The sequence below is a fragment of the Mesocricetus auratus genome, unplaced genomic scaffold (assembly GCF_017639785.1).
Source record: "Mesocricetus auratus isolate SY011 unplaced genomic scaffold, BCM_Maur_2.0 contig_5326_pilon_obj, whole genome shotgun sequence".
In the NCBI taxonomy this organism is placed as follows: Eukaryota; Metazoa; Chordata; class Mammalia; order Rodentia; family Cricetidae; genus Mesocricetus; species Mesocricetus auratus.
Genome location: NW_024433812.1, coordinates 56,868 through 70,817, shown reverse-complemented (window position 1 = coordinate 70,817; position 13,950 = coordinate 56,868). Strand labels below are relative to the sequence as shown.

The window sequence follows — 13,950 nt, the reverse complement described above, 5'->3', positions numbered from 1 at the left end:
CCCTCTCCTCCTGGAAGCAGTCAAGTGTTCTGGAACATCTTTCCGGGTTCCACAGCCACCTCGTCCAACATGAACACACAGACACTATATTAAATATGAAACTGTTGGCTGATGACTAGGTCTTCTTATTGGCTAGCTCTGTTCTAATTATTAACCCATTTCTATTAATCCATGTATTTCCACGTGGTCTTATCTTACTGGAGAATGTCTCACTCACGACTTCTCTTCCCTGGGATCACATGATGACTCCTCTCTGCCTACACTTCCCAGAATTCTCCTCATCTACTAGACCCACCCATCTTGCTGCCATATTGGCCGCAGTGTTTTATTCATCAACCAGTAAGAGAAACATATGTGCAGAAGACATCCCCATCAGTCAAGATGGCAGGCTTCCTTGACCTGGTCTCTCTGATTCCCAATGAATTGTCCATGAGTTCTCTTCTGAGTCTGTCTTCAAAATGAGTTCTCTTCTGAGTCTGTCTTCAAATTCTCTTTTAATAACAAAAAGAACGTGCAGAGAGGACTTTGTTTCCAAGTGATATAAAGAGAGTTATGGCTTACTGAAGTTCTTTAAACTTTCTAATGGGGGAATGTCCTTCTGTATGCTGTGAGTATACATTTCTCTTATTGGCTGATGAATAAGTCTGTTTTGGCCACTGGACAGACAGAATTTAGCCAAGTGGGAAATTGAAACAGGGATAGAGAAACGTAGTAGGTGTAGCCAGGCAGACACCATGTAGCTGCCGAGGAAGCAAGAGACCCGGGCATTGCAGGTCAGCCAAGATAATGTAGAGATACGTAGATTAATAGAAATGGGTTAATAATTAAGAGAGAGCTAGCCAATAAGAAGCCAGAGCTATATGCCCAACAGTTTATAATTAATATAAGCTTCTGTGTGTTTATTTGGGAGTAAACTGCTGCAGGACCAGGCAGGATAGAAAGTGCCATCTACATCTTTCTTTATAAATTCTACTCCCTAGACTTGGCTGCCTTCTGAGGAACTTGGGTAAAAAACTACATCCACAGGATGCTTCAGAGAGCCTACTAACATGGAGAGGCAGAATACAGAGGAAGCAGGCAGTTAGGAATATTGGCAGCTGCACGTCTGGCTTCCAGAGGATGTGTTTGTGGACTGTGCTAGCCCTTCCAGATTTGGTGGAAATAAGAACCCTGACAGGGCCCAGCATTATTGATGTCTGAAGTATCTATTTTACATTTAAGGTGATATAGAGACAGAACACTTATATGTGTATATAATATAATCTTCCATTTGCCTAATAAATGCCTCTTACCATGTATTTCATTTTATTGTACACAGGTAGCTTTAAAATTCTAAGCTTTGGAATGCTGTTTTGGGCTATTCTAGCTATTAGATATTTGCGAATGAACTTCTGGGATGCTATTCCTTGCACTAGAAATATGCTAGAAAGGGAACATACTGGTACGAGGAAGCCACCAATGAGGCAGGGACTGGGTGGCCAGAGAAAAGTTCCTGGTGGTGGAGACTCTGGAATAGAATTGTGAAGAACTAATCAGAATAACCATTGGAGCATGTTGGGTGAAAATAAGACAGCCTTGTAGGGAGAATTGCAAGCACCCAGAACAGGTTGAGCTGTACAAAGAGTAAAAATGTGTGTGTGGAAAAAAGAAGGCGGGAAAAGTCTACCTACCAAGGTGGCAAGAAAGGACAATGGGGAAGACGTAGAACGGAGTGAATTCAAACAAGAAAGTGCTTTGATTTTGTTCCTTTCCCCCTCTGCATTTCTAAGGTAAAGAGGTGGGAGAGGGATTGTGTGTGTACCTTTGCAAGTACTGGGGGATCAATGTAGAGTGAGGAGCAATGCATTTACTTCACACAGAAGCTTTTACTAATACCAAAATGAGGTGAGTGGACCCCTGTGGCTGCTTGAAGTCACAGTATCCTGCCTAGGCAATGCCTACACGTGCTCACACACACACACACACACACACACACACACACACACACACACACACAGGTACAGGCACACAAACGTACAAGCACACATACACCCACATTACAGCTGACCCAGAGTAGAGGTCTGTGCAACTCTTTTGGAATAAAATTTATTTTCAATCTTGTTTGTGTAAGGAGACAGAGAGAGAGGGAGAGAGGGAGAGAGGGAGAGAGGGAGAGAGGAGAGAGGGAGAGAGGGAGAGAGGGAGAGAGGGAGAGAGGGAGAGAGAGAGAGAGAGAGAGAGAGAGAGAGAGAGAGAGAGAGAGAGAGAGAGAGAGAGAGAGAGAGAGAGAGAGAGCAAGCACGGGAGCATGTGCACACAGGTATCAGTGGTGACCAGAAAGGCGTTAGATCCCCTCATGCTCAACTTAGGTTGTTGTGAGCCACCTGATGTTGGTGGTAGGAACTGAACTCAGGTCCTCTGCTAGAGCAGCATGTGCTCTAAACTGCTGAGCTCTCTCTCCAGCACTACTTTCAAATATTCTTCTCAGTTAAATGTCTGGTTTCATAGTGAAGAAATAATTCAGAAAAGTGATTTAATTTACACAGACTTTATTGACCATTTAGAGTATTACTCATATAAACCAACTGGAACATCTTCATATATATATATATATATATATATATATATATATATATATATGAAGGCATATTTAGGATATGGAATGATTGATGTTGTTGTGGGTCAAGCTGTGGAATGGACATATTTCCCATCCTATGAAGTAGAAAAAGAATCAAACCGTGTTTATAGTTGAGCCAATAATGTCAAGCAAATGCTATGGACTAGAAAGAGTGACTACAATAATAGAAGTAAATTATAATAGATGTAAACTAACACCTATGAACTAATGTGCCTTCTTAGATTACTTTTATGCCATATGCCAGAGGGCCCTCAATAGAAAATCCTAGGTAAAAGGTTACTCTCTCAATGTTCCTTCCCCTCCTAAGTGGACCCGAATACACTGAAGTCACTGGTATTTTTATCCTTGCCTCTGTTCCGTATTCTACAGAGATTAGCTTGCCTTCAGCCTGACCATCCAGTAGGCGCAGGAGGTCTTTGACTTCCCGTTTTTCCCACACTACTCCACTCTGCCAGAAGGAATTTGAATTTTGTATTTCACTGACATAGCGCTCGATTTCAGCCTTGTGGACAAGACTGTTAAGCCCTTTCTTCTGCCCCAGGTAGAACAGTGTGCTTGGCTGCTTGGACCTGCACATGTGCTTGTATTGTCTCCTGAACGATCGATTTAGAGACGAGACGTACTTTTCTATGTGTTTGGAGTCTTGATCTAGCTCTTTGTGTTCTGGCCAGAATAGAAGGCAGGCCAAAAAATAGGGATCAGGATATGGATGACCGAGGCCCACGAGCTGCAAGACTTCTCGGAGCTTTGTTTTCAGTGTGTTAAATGGCAGGATGTAACTTGAACTGGGCTTTAAACAACTGAGAATAATGTTGGCCAAAATGAAATTCTGTGTCTCCTTTATCAGCCCCTTTGCCACTTGTTTAGTTAGAGCATGCCGTAACAAGAAGGCATAGTCTTTCACTATGTTTTCCATGTTGTTAGCCTCTTTGTGGTTTGGATTAAGATATTCGAGGAGTCCTGAAAATGTATCTGCTCTCCATGCCACTATGCGTCTCCTACAATTCTCCTCTTGTAGTAAGATGTTCTCTTTGCCCTGTAACAAATTGGTATCCAATCGGCAGAAAAGCCCTGCGTATTTCTTGAAAGACCTGCTGACTTTCTTAATTAGTGAGAGTTCTGTCATTTCTTTTGGCGTGTTCCTTGGTTTCAGAAGACCCATATAATCCAAAAAAAAATCAAAGCATCGCTTCAAATCTGACTGTAAATTCTGTAGGTGGGACGCAAATTTGCTGAGAACAGCACAATACTCATCTTTTGGATCTGTAGGGATGGCCCCCTTTCCAGATAAAAACTGCACCATAGCGTCTATCAATGTTTCATTTTCTTTATGGAAAGGGGGTGTGAGCTGGAGAATCTGGATAGTGTCAAGACCTACTTCGATTTCACCAAAGAAGCCAGCTGTGTTGTATGTGTCATATCTTCTTTGGGACTTCTGTGGTGACCAGGCTTCCGTTTCATAGTCTTTACTATCAGTTTGCTGCTGAGACTCTTTGAATGCTTTGGCGGCCTTTTCAGCGATTTCTAGCAAATGTGTCAGATCATCCACACTAATAATTCTACAGTTCTCATTTTTGCCCAACCACTGTTTGATCTCACTTTTGTAAACTTGACCAAGTGTATCTGAAATGTAGGAATTCTTAGGAGCTTTTCTTTTGGCCAGATTTGCCCAGACCAGAGCAGTGCTAAAGTTCTTCTCTTTAATGTAGAAATGTCTTGCTAAAGCTTGACAAATGAATGCATTTTGTGGGAATCGAACACTTCCTGCAGTCAAGACGTTTACAGGGTCCTCATTGTGCAGTTCTTCAATTAACAGGGAAAACCGTGTATCTGTTTCTGCTCCATGTTCCTTGCGTTGTCTTATAAGCAGAAGAGTTTGCACGTCGTGCTTAAATTTGTCTTTTCCTATTCCAGAGTCATAGAATACATTCTCTTTTAGTATATTCAATGCGATTTGACACTTATCCATTCCGTAGCTCATTTCCAGTTCTTTTAAACAGTGGGTTGCAATTAGAGGGTGAATGATACGTATACCGTAATATCTCCCACATTCTAAAACTTCTGTTCTTATTACAAGTGTGGAATATGTTCCCATGTTGTCTTCTACACTTTCAGGTGTCTTCTTTTTACTTGTGTAAGTAAGTCCCAAAAATATTTCGCACTGTGAGACTGAAATGGTAGAATCTGTAACATAGGAGTTGAGCAAAGCCAGGTAGGAAATGAGCTGGGCTTTCCTGCTGTGAGTATCCAGGTCTTTCAGCGTATTTTTCACTACATTCTGTATGTAAGTTGGGTCAAAACTGCCTTTCAACATCATGAAGGAATAAAAATTTTCACAGTTCTTATGCTCCTTTTCAATTTCCTGTAGTTTGGCCTCAAAGGCTCTTTGTTCTTTGAGAGAAAGTTGGTATTTTAATGTAACACTATCTGCTAATTTTGCACTTGCATCTGGATTCTGAGACCTCATGCAGTTCAGGATTATTACTAATGTTTTCTCATATCTCAGACCCTGTTCTGTTATGAAGGAATTGATGTCATTCTTCAAAATTTGGGTGTTTTCTTGTTCTTCAAAATCATCCACAAGGAGAAGAACGGGGATGTAATCCTGGTGGCTGGTAGCCTTGTAGCTGATGAGCTTGCTTACTTGTTCTTTAATCTCTACAAAATCAGTTGCCTTGTTTTTCAATACAGCACATCGGAACTTCTTTTTTAGGTCCCAGAGAACATGCATAGCCAATGTAGTGCCTCCACAGCCTGGGTGATGGTACAGGTTGATGACTTTGGCAAATACTGGTTCAGGAGAGTCTGCACACTGTTGTATTAAAGTGGTAAGTTCTTCATAACCATCCCTTTTCACAAAAGCTGAAGAATAGTTCTCAGAAGAAAAGTAGAAGTTCCACCAGGATACTCTACCTCCTCGATAAAAGTGTTCTTCCCTCAATTTCTTAAATTTTAGGAATTCAGATTCATTTTTCTCTATGTCTGTGTCTTTACACTCATTTTCACAGAGGATTTCTAGTGCAGTCAGGGTATCTTCCTCCATTTTCTCCAGGATAACTGAGGAGGATCCACTGGAAGGCAAGAATCTTCTTGAAGACTGAATCACTGATTTCAGTTTAAGGATGGTATTGTTGACCTGTTGTATATTTAAAGTGGAAATGCTATGTTCTGCTAACTCCCCTTTGATTTCCAGTCTTACTTGTAGTATATCACTCCACCGCTGGTAGATTTGTGAGTTGACACAGATACACAGCATGTTGTCCATTCCATTGAAAACTTGATAGAAAGCACAGAAAGTCTCAATGAGTGGATCCTTTTGGTTTTCTACTGGAGAAAGTAAGAGAAACACCACCAAAACCTTTCCTTTTACCATGATATTTTTGTCTGTGAGAAATGAGATCAGTCCCCTAACCCCAGAAGCTCTATCTCTCTGCCATAAATGTGGCTCTAGAGGTTGACACGAGTCATTCTGCAAGTCTAATCTTCCATTGCAGAAGATCCAGCTAGGCTGCTCATAAAGTTTCAGAGTAGAAATTTTCTCTTCCATGGTAGTGTTTTCTTCATAGTGACTGGGTAGATGAAGGTTTGCTATTCGGCTTTCCCTGTAAGCTTTGGCCACTCCCTTGATCTGAGAGTAAGGATCAAAATCCAGCACAGCAAACAATTTAATTTCCTTTAGGAAATCTAAGTGCTCTGTTTGATTTGGTGCACAGTTATTTGTTACAAGAATGTACCAGTCATAGTAAGACTTATCCAGTGAGCTTTGGTGTCTGGTCAAAAGTTTAGCTAGCTTTAGTCCCTCACTCTCTTTCTTAGTTACCATCCTCTGTTCTTCAGCCTCTTTTCTAGATGCTATCCATGTCTTTAAGTTCTCTAGAAACTTTCTGAACTCTCTATCCCGTTGGTTGACATTGGCCAGGATATTCTTAGAGCTAGGCCCTTCTCTCACAAACAAAGAATTTTCTTGGCTTTTTTTCCATGTTTTATCTGTGTAACTTTGCATCATAACGTAGAAATACTTTTCTTTACATATAGAATGTTTGGGAATAACATCTACTTCGATGACAAATCTATCAGATTGTGTATTGTTCTGCAGTAGGACTTCCACAAACCGTGGTTCCCGAATACATGCCCTAGCTTCTTTGATGTCACTGTCTTCAAAATACTTTTTGATCATTTCATTGAAGTGGTTAATAAAGACATCTTTACTGGGTACTTTCACACCAACAATTTCTCCATGTGGTTTGTCCTTAATTCCAAAATGTATAGTGCCATTGGTGCGTGAGTTCATACAAGCCGATGCAAATCGGAAGGCCTCATTGCTAAATTTCATCTTAATGTCCTCTTCTGTGGCTGTTTTTGTGTTTGTGAGAGCTTTAAATTCATGTATTGGGTCTATAAGATTGAGTGGTCCTGTTTCAGCAACTTGTAGAATAGAATGTTCTATGTAACGTCTGTCATCATGGAAAGAATCAAAAAGATATGGCATGCAAGACATGTGTTGTGGTTTGGGTTTATTACCTTCCTTGTCTTTAGTTAATGCATCACTTAAGGCATTTTCTTTCAGAAGACTTGGTTCTTGTTCATTATTCTGTCCCATCTCTCTGAGATCATAACCATTGTTGGATGCAATTGATTTTTCTTCCTCATTTTGGGTCTTTTTTTGGTGTTCTTTTATCAAGAGTTTTTTATTTAATTGTCTGGAATCTTGATTGTCACCTTCAGGGGAATTATCCAACTTGTTATATGCACGTTTGATCAGAAGTGCTGGACCCCGTGGTAACCCCATTTCTCTAAGATCCTTTTCAGTTAATTCCTGAAGAACCATCCCTGTCACTTCTTCATTGAGTAGAATTTGAGCATACTTCTCATCAATGCTAAGATCTTCAGTGATCCATTTTTTTACATGTTCTTTGGTCCAGTCTTTGATCAATTTAGGTGGAGTTACTTGTTCATTCATGTCAAAGCTTCAAATTTGTTCCTTGAATAAAGTAATACAAGAATATTTTAGTATTATATTTTATTGTTGAAATCCCATAGCCAATTCCAACATTCTCCAAATTATTTATACATATATTATTATTTTTTAAGAATAGCTTAAAACTGCTTGGTAGTCATTTCTAATTATTGTGCAAGTCACAGGCCATTGCAACTTGAATCTGAAGTTAGCAGTACTGCTAGCTATGTAACATCCCTTTTTGTCTTTGTTCCCTTTCTGTTTTAGACTTATCTGTGTAGAATCTGAGATGTTGTAATTTAAAACTAGAGTCTACAGTAACAGAATCACTTTTCATAGAACATTTTAGTTAATATATAGATATATGAATAGTCACAAAAATATCAACTTCAAATTGATCAGCAAATGGGACAATGACCTGAATAGGTCAGGGTAACTTTAAACATAAAGAGCAATGTGGAGGTTTCATAGTGCCTGCTCTCAAATTATACTTCAGAGCCAAGTGACATAAGCAATATGGGCTTAGCATGAGAACAAATTCACAAACCTTTGGAATACACCAGAGGATCCATAAATAAGTCCTACAGCCACAGTAATCTAAATTTCCACACAATTGTCAAAAGGACTTGTTGGAAAAAGACAACCTCACCAATAAACGCCTCTGAGAAAACTGAATATTCACACAAAGAAGGTGAGTATTTCTAACTCACAATATGCAATGCAAAAAGAATCAAAAGCCTTAATGGAAGAACTGAAACTGACTGAGGAAAACATAGATAAGATATTGTAAGATTTAGGCATGTAGCAGATTTGACAGAAATGAAGGTGTTCTAAAGAGATACCCATGTCTCTCAATTTTACTATCAGACTATTGAAATACAGGACCCCAAAGAAATGGAGATTTCCCTTCAGGAATCTCATGCTGGGAGAAGGAAATGTCCTCAGCTTGAGAGACCTTGAAAGCAAGTTGCATAATTCAAAGAAATTGTCAGAGCACCTTACAGACTGAGACTCAAGCCCAGACAGTGATGGGTCAGTGGTGAGTGGGATCACACCTTGCCTGCTTACAGATGTAAATCCTTGGCCTTCTCTTGTAAATTTAACCTCACTTTAGGACCCTGATGCAAGATAATATGGCTACATTGAATGAATTTTATTTTTCTGCTTTTTACCTCTTTGTCTCTTCTAACTGGCTTATTAAGGACCTGACTTGGGGCACAGGCTGTGATACCCAAGTTTGATAAAGGGCATAAGCAAAAGTTTTCTCCGAAAGGACTCCAGTGGCACACAAAATAATCCTAATAATTTACAGATGGGATGATATGAAATTTAAAATCTCCTGCATAGTTAAGGAAACAAAAATCAGAGGAAAGGGACAGTTGTTAGCAACTATATATCAGACCTGGGATTGATATCCAGAATACATGAATACCTTTAAAAATACCAAAAGAAACAATCCAGTCAGTAAATGGGCCAATGAGCTGAATAGAGAATTTTCAAAAGAAGAAATTTGTGGCCAAAAAAAAAAAATGAAAAAGAATTGTCAACATCCTCAGGCACCAGGGGAATACAAATTGAAACTGCTTTGGTATTCAATCTCACCACATTTACACTGGCTATCACTGAGGAAACAAATGACTACAGATACTGGCCAGGGTGTGGGGAAAGAGGAACCCTTTTCTACTGCTGGGGGGGGGGGATGAAAACTGGTATAGCCAATGTGGAAATCAGTTTATGAAGAAAGTAAAGACAGTTTCCATTCTAGCCCCCTAGGTGATCAGAGGACTCATCACACAGGTATCTTCACATGTTGTTTATTGTTGCACTACGACAATGGCTAAGAAATGAGGCCAGCCTAGATATACGTCCATAGGTGAACAGATAAGAAATGCGGTGCACATCTACAAATGTATTTTATTTAGTGGTAAAGAAAAAAATCATTGCATTTACAGGAAAGTGGATGGAACTGTTAGTGATGTAACCTAGGCTCAGAAAGACAAATTCCACATTTTCTCTCATATGAGGAACTTAGATTTTAATTTCTATGAGGTGTGTCTGTGTGCATGAGATTGTGTGTGTATGTGTGTGTGTGTTTGTTTTTCTGTATATGTCTGTGAGTGTGCATTTGTATGAAACTGGAAAGGGGAAGATAAGAGGGAAATGAGAGGAGAGCTAGGTAGATAACAAAACAGGGATGTTATAGAATTCATGGGATATGAAAGTCTAGAGAGGGCTAGCAGGGGTGTTGGGGACTGCTAGAACCTTGAACAAAATGGAGTCTGTCAACCGTTTCTTGGCCTTCTGCCTACGTGACTACGAGCACACATGCCCTTGAGACAAAGGAAAAGGCTAACCATAAAAGTTAAATTTACACAGGGCAGCCCACCTGCCTAGCCAGGGGAAGTACCCTTACAGAGTAATTGTCTTTGTTAACAAAAGATTAAAGTGTTCTGTTGAATACTTCCTACCCCTCCCTATTTCCTGCACCTGACTTACGCTGACAAGCATTTGTGGAATGCGACTGATGACTGATGGAAAATTGCAACTTTGTCTTTACCCTATTTGGTGTATATTTGAGTTGAGACTTGATTGACATGCTTGTACCACCCCCTGAGGTCCTTCCTCTATAAGTTCCAGCGCGCCCCAAAAATAAAGGCTCTTGATCAGTGAACGTTGTCTTGAGCCTGATTACATTAACCTCTTGAAGTTCACTTTCCAGATCGGATCTGCTCGTGAAGGCCCACCAAATTAGTAGCGACCCTCATCACCTCACCCCCGCGGGTCGGGGGTCCCTTCCCGAGGGTTGCACAGGGGGTTGAAGAAGACTAGCAGCAGTGGGACAAGAATGGTCAGGGAGACTACTGGGGTGGGAAAATAAACAAAACAAAGAGTATGAAAAAAGCTAATTTAACAGAACTGATTTTAAAGATATTTAAGGAATGCCTGTTTAAATTATTAATGTATGAACTACTAGTTATAAAGACTAACAAAATATAAATTTAGACTAACTGTTTTTTGCATTTCTTGCAAAAGCTTTCTTGGAGCCTCTTCTCAAAGACTCACAGGGGAACTAGAGGAGAAAAACTGAGGCTTGAGAGTACAGGGCTGGATGGAACAAGGAAGGAAATACACTAATGATGGGCGGGACATTTATCAGAATGATGGCCATATGCCATAACCTTGCAGCTACCAGGGAGCTTCCACTGGCCTTGTTCAATTTTTCCTGATTGTCTTGATGTCTTTGAATGTTCTTATTTTCTTTTGGCTTCAATCTGAGGTCATGAACAGTCCCGAGCTAATCAAGGACTAAGAGTAATAGACACAATGAAACCTATAAATGTATTTAGATTATCAACTCTGTTATTTGGGAATGCAGTCAGGGGTGGTCTCAGAAGTTCTACCAAAAACAGTGTATGCGTTGTCCTCTGAGACCGGTGGTTGCCTCCTCTTATTTATCAAATATGAAATTGATGAGTATCTATTATGTATGAGGCATGATGTTCAAGAAAATTAGTGGTAACACAAACCAATGTGAAGTTCTTTCATGATACTCATACTCCATTTAATAAAATTAAAAATATTAATCACACAAGTTACCCAAGCACACTAAAAAATGTTTATGGCAATAGTTGTGATAGGTATGACACAGGAAGGGACATTGGACTCAGAAGTGTGAGGAGGGTGCACAATATTAGGAGACAAATGTGAGCCAGGCTTACATATAAGGTTAAAGGGACGGAGAATGGGAAAGATGTCTTGGCAGGAAAAGTATGAGAACCAGAAGGGAAGGAAGACACCAAAGAAACAATGAACCTCTTAACACAGCAGGACCGATGCACATACAAACTCACAGAAACTGTGGCTCAGATGAAAAATTATTTCTCTCTAATGAAGTCTCACTAAGTATACAAATCACTGTCAGTGGCAGGTCCCATGCCTATCAATAGATAGCAGCACAAAATGAACTCAATGGTGTCTTTGCCTCATAATATCTTGTCAGGGCATTATTACTTTTTTTTAACCTTAGAGGCTCTTTGTATCTATATATGCTTCTTATGCTTTTCCTTTGGCAAATTTCCTTCTCTTTGTTTGTTTCATCCTATTGCAGTTTGTTTTTGTATTATCTTATTTTATTATCTTTCTGTAGAAAGAGTGTGACTAGGATGGAGCTAATGAGTGGAGGATCTTGGAGCAGTTGTGGGAGGGGAAACAATAATCAGAATATAGCATATGAAAGAAAATTTCAATACAAGAAACTTTGAGAAAAAAAGAGATAAAGTGGGTCACAGCATGTTAATAAAAGGAACAATTCTTTGAGAGGATATAATATTGTAAACATTTATGCACTGAATATTGAGATTTATAATCACATGAGATAAATATTAAAATGTAAAAAAGTCTCTTAAATCCTGACACAGTTGTAGCAAGCAGCTGGTGTGCTCACAGCTACAGTGCTTCCATACTTCACAATGATCCGAGGCTAAGGGCTAAGGATGAAAATAAAGACAAAGACAGCAGCTCATTCTTACAAGGAGAATGGCATTTATTTTTTTTACAAGAGTGGAGCCTTATATACCAAAGGCAGGCATGGGAGAAAAACACCAAGGTCAGAAGCCAACCTTCCCAGGGCCCTCCAGCAAAGGGTGGGCCAAAAACAGGAATTAGCTTTTAGACAATAAACAGGAACTTGCATGCAGGCCTTACTGGGAGGAGGGGATGAGAAGTGTTTTGCTAAGAGCCCCTAGTAACAAGCAGTCAACAGACCCCCATGGGAGAATGGTGCAACACACAGTAATGATTAGGATGATAATTTGAATGTAATTGCCCTCATAAACTTACAGGGAGTGGCATTATTAGGTTTGTGACTTTGTTGGAGTAGGTATACCCTTGTTGGAGGAAGTATGTTACTGTGGGGGCAGGCTTTGAGATTTCCTATGCTCACAATGCCACTCAGTGTCTCAATCAACTTCCTGTTGCCTGCAAGATGTAAGACTCTCAGCTACTTCTCTAGCACCATGTCTGCCTATATGACACCACGCTCCACACCATGATAATAATGGACTGAAACTCTGAAACTGTAAGCTGCATCCTCAAATGTTTTTCTTTGTAAGAGTTTCCATGGTTATATTTTCTCTTCAAAGCAATAGAAAGTCTTATGAAGACAGAAGTTGGTACCAGGAATTGGGTATTGCTGTGATAGGTCTGGCCATGCTTTTGTTCGGGGGAATTTGGTCTTTGGTACTTTGGGTTAGGAAAGCAGTGGGATGCTTTAAGCACTCCTTAATGGGTCATTCTAGTAGGAGCATGGAAGGCAGAGGTGCTAAGAGTTATTTGAACTGTTGGAGGCTAACTCTAGAGGTTTCAGAGAAGAATTTTAGTGTGTTGGGGTACCCCGAATTGAGGAGGGGTCCCCAAGCTGGATTCGTCACCCCAAGAATCAAGAGTCCATGCGCCAATTGATGCAACACGCAAGAGGCTTTAATTAGGCATCTGCAGATGGGCCTCTCGGTCAGCTTTTAGACCGATTGGCCCCGAGGTTCAGTTACAATCAGCTTTTAAAGACAAAAACCACAAGCTTTTGGGAGGGGTCCCTATCTCGTGACGGGGGTAGGGGGTACGTAACTCCCGACCCAGGGAAGTAGATGTCTTCCTGACCTACATGTTGTAAATTCCTCAAACCTTGGCATGAGTTAATTATCTCTCCCTAAGTAAATAGTGTTATCTCCTTGTTTCCCACTAGTCTTGTTTGCCCATCTCTGACGCCCTGGTCAGTTCTTCACAGATGGTTGGCAGCCCGGAATTGGCCTTTTGTGGATTTACAGCCCTTCTGCAATTAAGGTTGCTAAACCATACATTCCATTCTGTGGTATGGCCGGTTCCTGGGATGGGGTCCTTTGTTCACTTCCCAAGTTCTCTAGTGGGGTGCCCTCCCTGTTTAAGCTTATATTTTATTTCTATAAATTCGGGGTCTTTCAAGTGTGTGGTCTGGAGATCATTCTTGTGATAGTTTGGTGAAGAAAAAAGCTGCCTTTTACCCTTTTCCAAAGAGTCTTCCTGAGGCTACAGTGAAGAGTTTTTAGATTAATTCCATGGACAGGGGAAATCTTAAAACAGCCTAGTATGACTTCATCTACTAGTTACTGGTATTCATGCTTTGTAGGAGGAAGTCTGTATGCCGCCATTAAACATGTGACTTACTAGAGGCGCATACAGATGAGGTAATAAAAGGGCGGTTTACCACACCGCTAACCACACCCACTTTAGGCAGGACTAAAGACGTATACGGCTGGACGTAAAGACGTATACGTACGTAGGCGGTGAACTACGTCACTAGCCAGGCCCACTTTTGGGCATGGCTAGGGGGCCTTACGGGGGA

The 13,950-nt window shown here is 40.4% G+C and overlaps 1 protein-coding gene across 1 annotated transcript in view; it reads right to left on the bottom strand.

Moving 5' to 3' along the window:
• Positions 1-2,511: 2,511 nt before the first annotated feature.
• LOC121138515 (sterile alpha motif domain-containing protein 9-like) overlaps positions 2,512-13,950 on the bottom strand; it is a 28,374-nt gene continuing 16,935 nt past the window's right edge. The window contains exon 3 of the mRNA XM_040741203.1: positions 2,512-7,598. Within this exon, the coding sequence (XP_040597137.1) occupies positions 2,835-7,577 (4,743 nt within the window). The 5' untranslated portion in view covers positions 7,578-7,598 and the 3' untranslated portion in view covers positions 2,512-2,834. The remainder of the gene's footprint in view (positions 7,599-13,950) is intronic.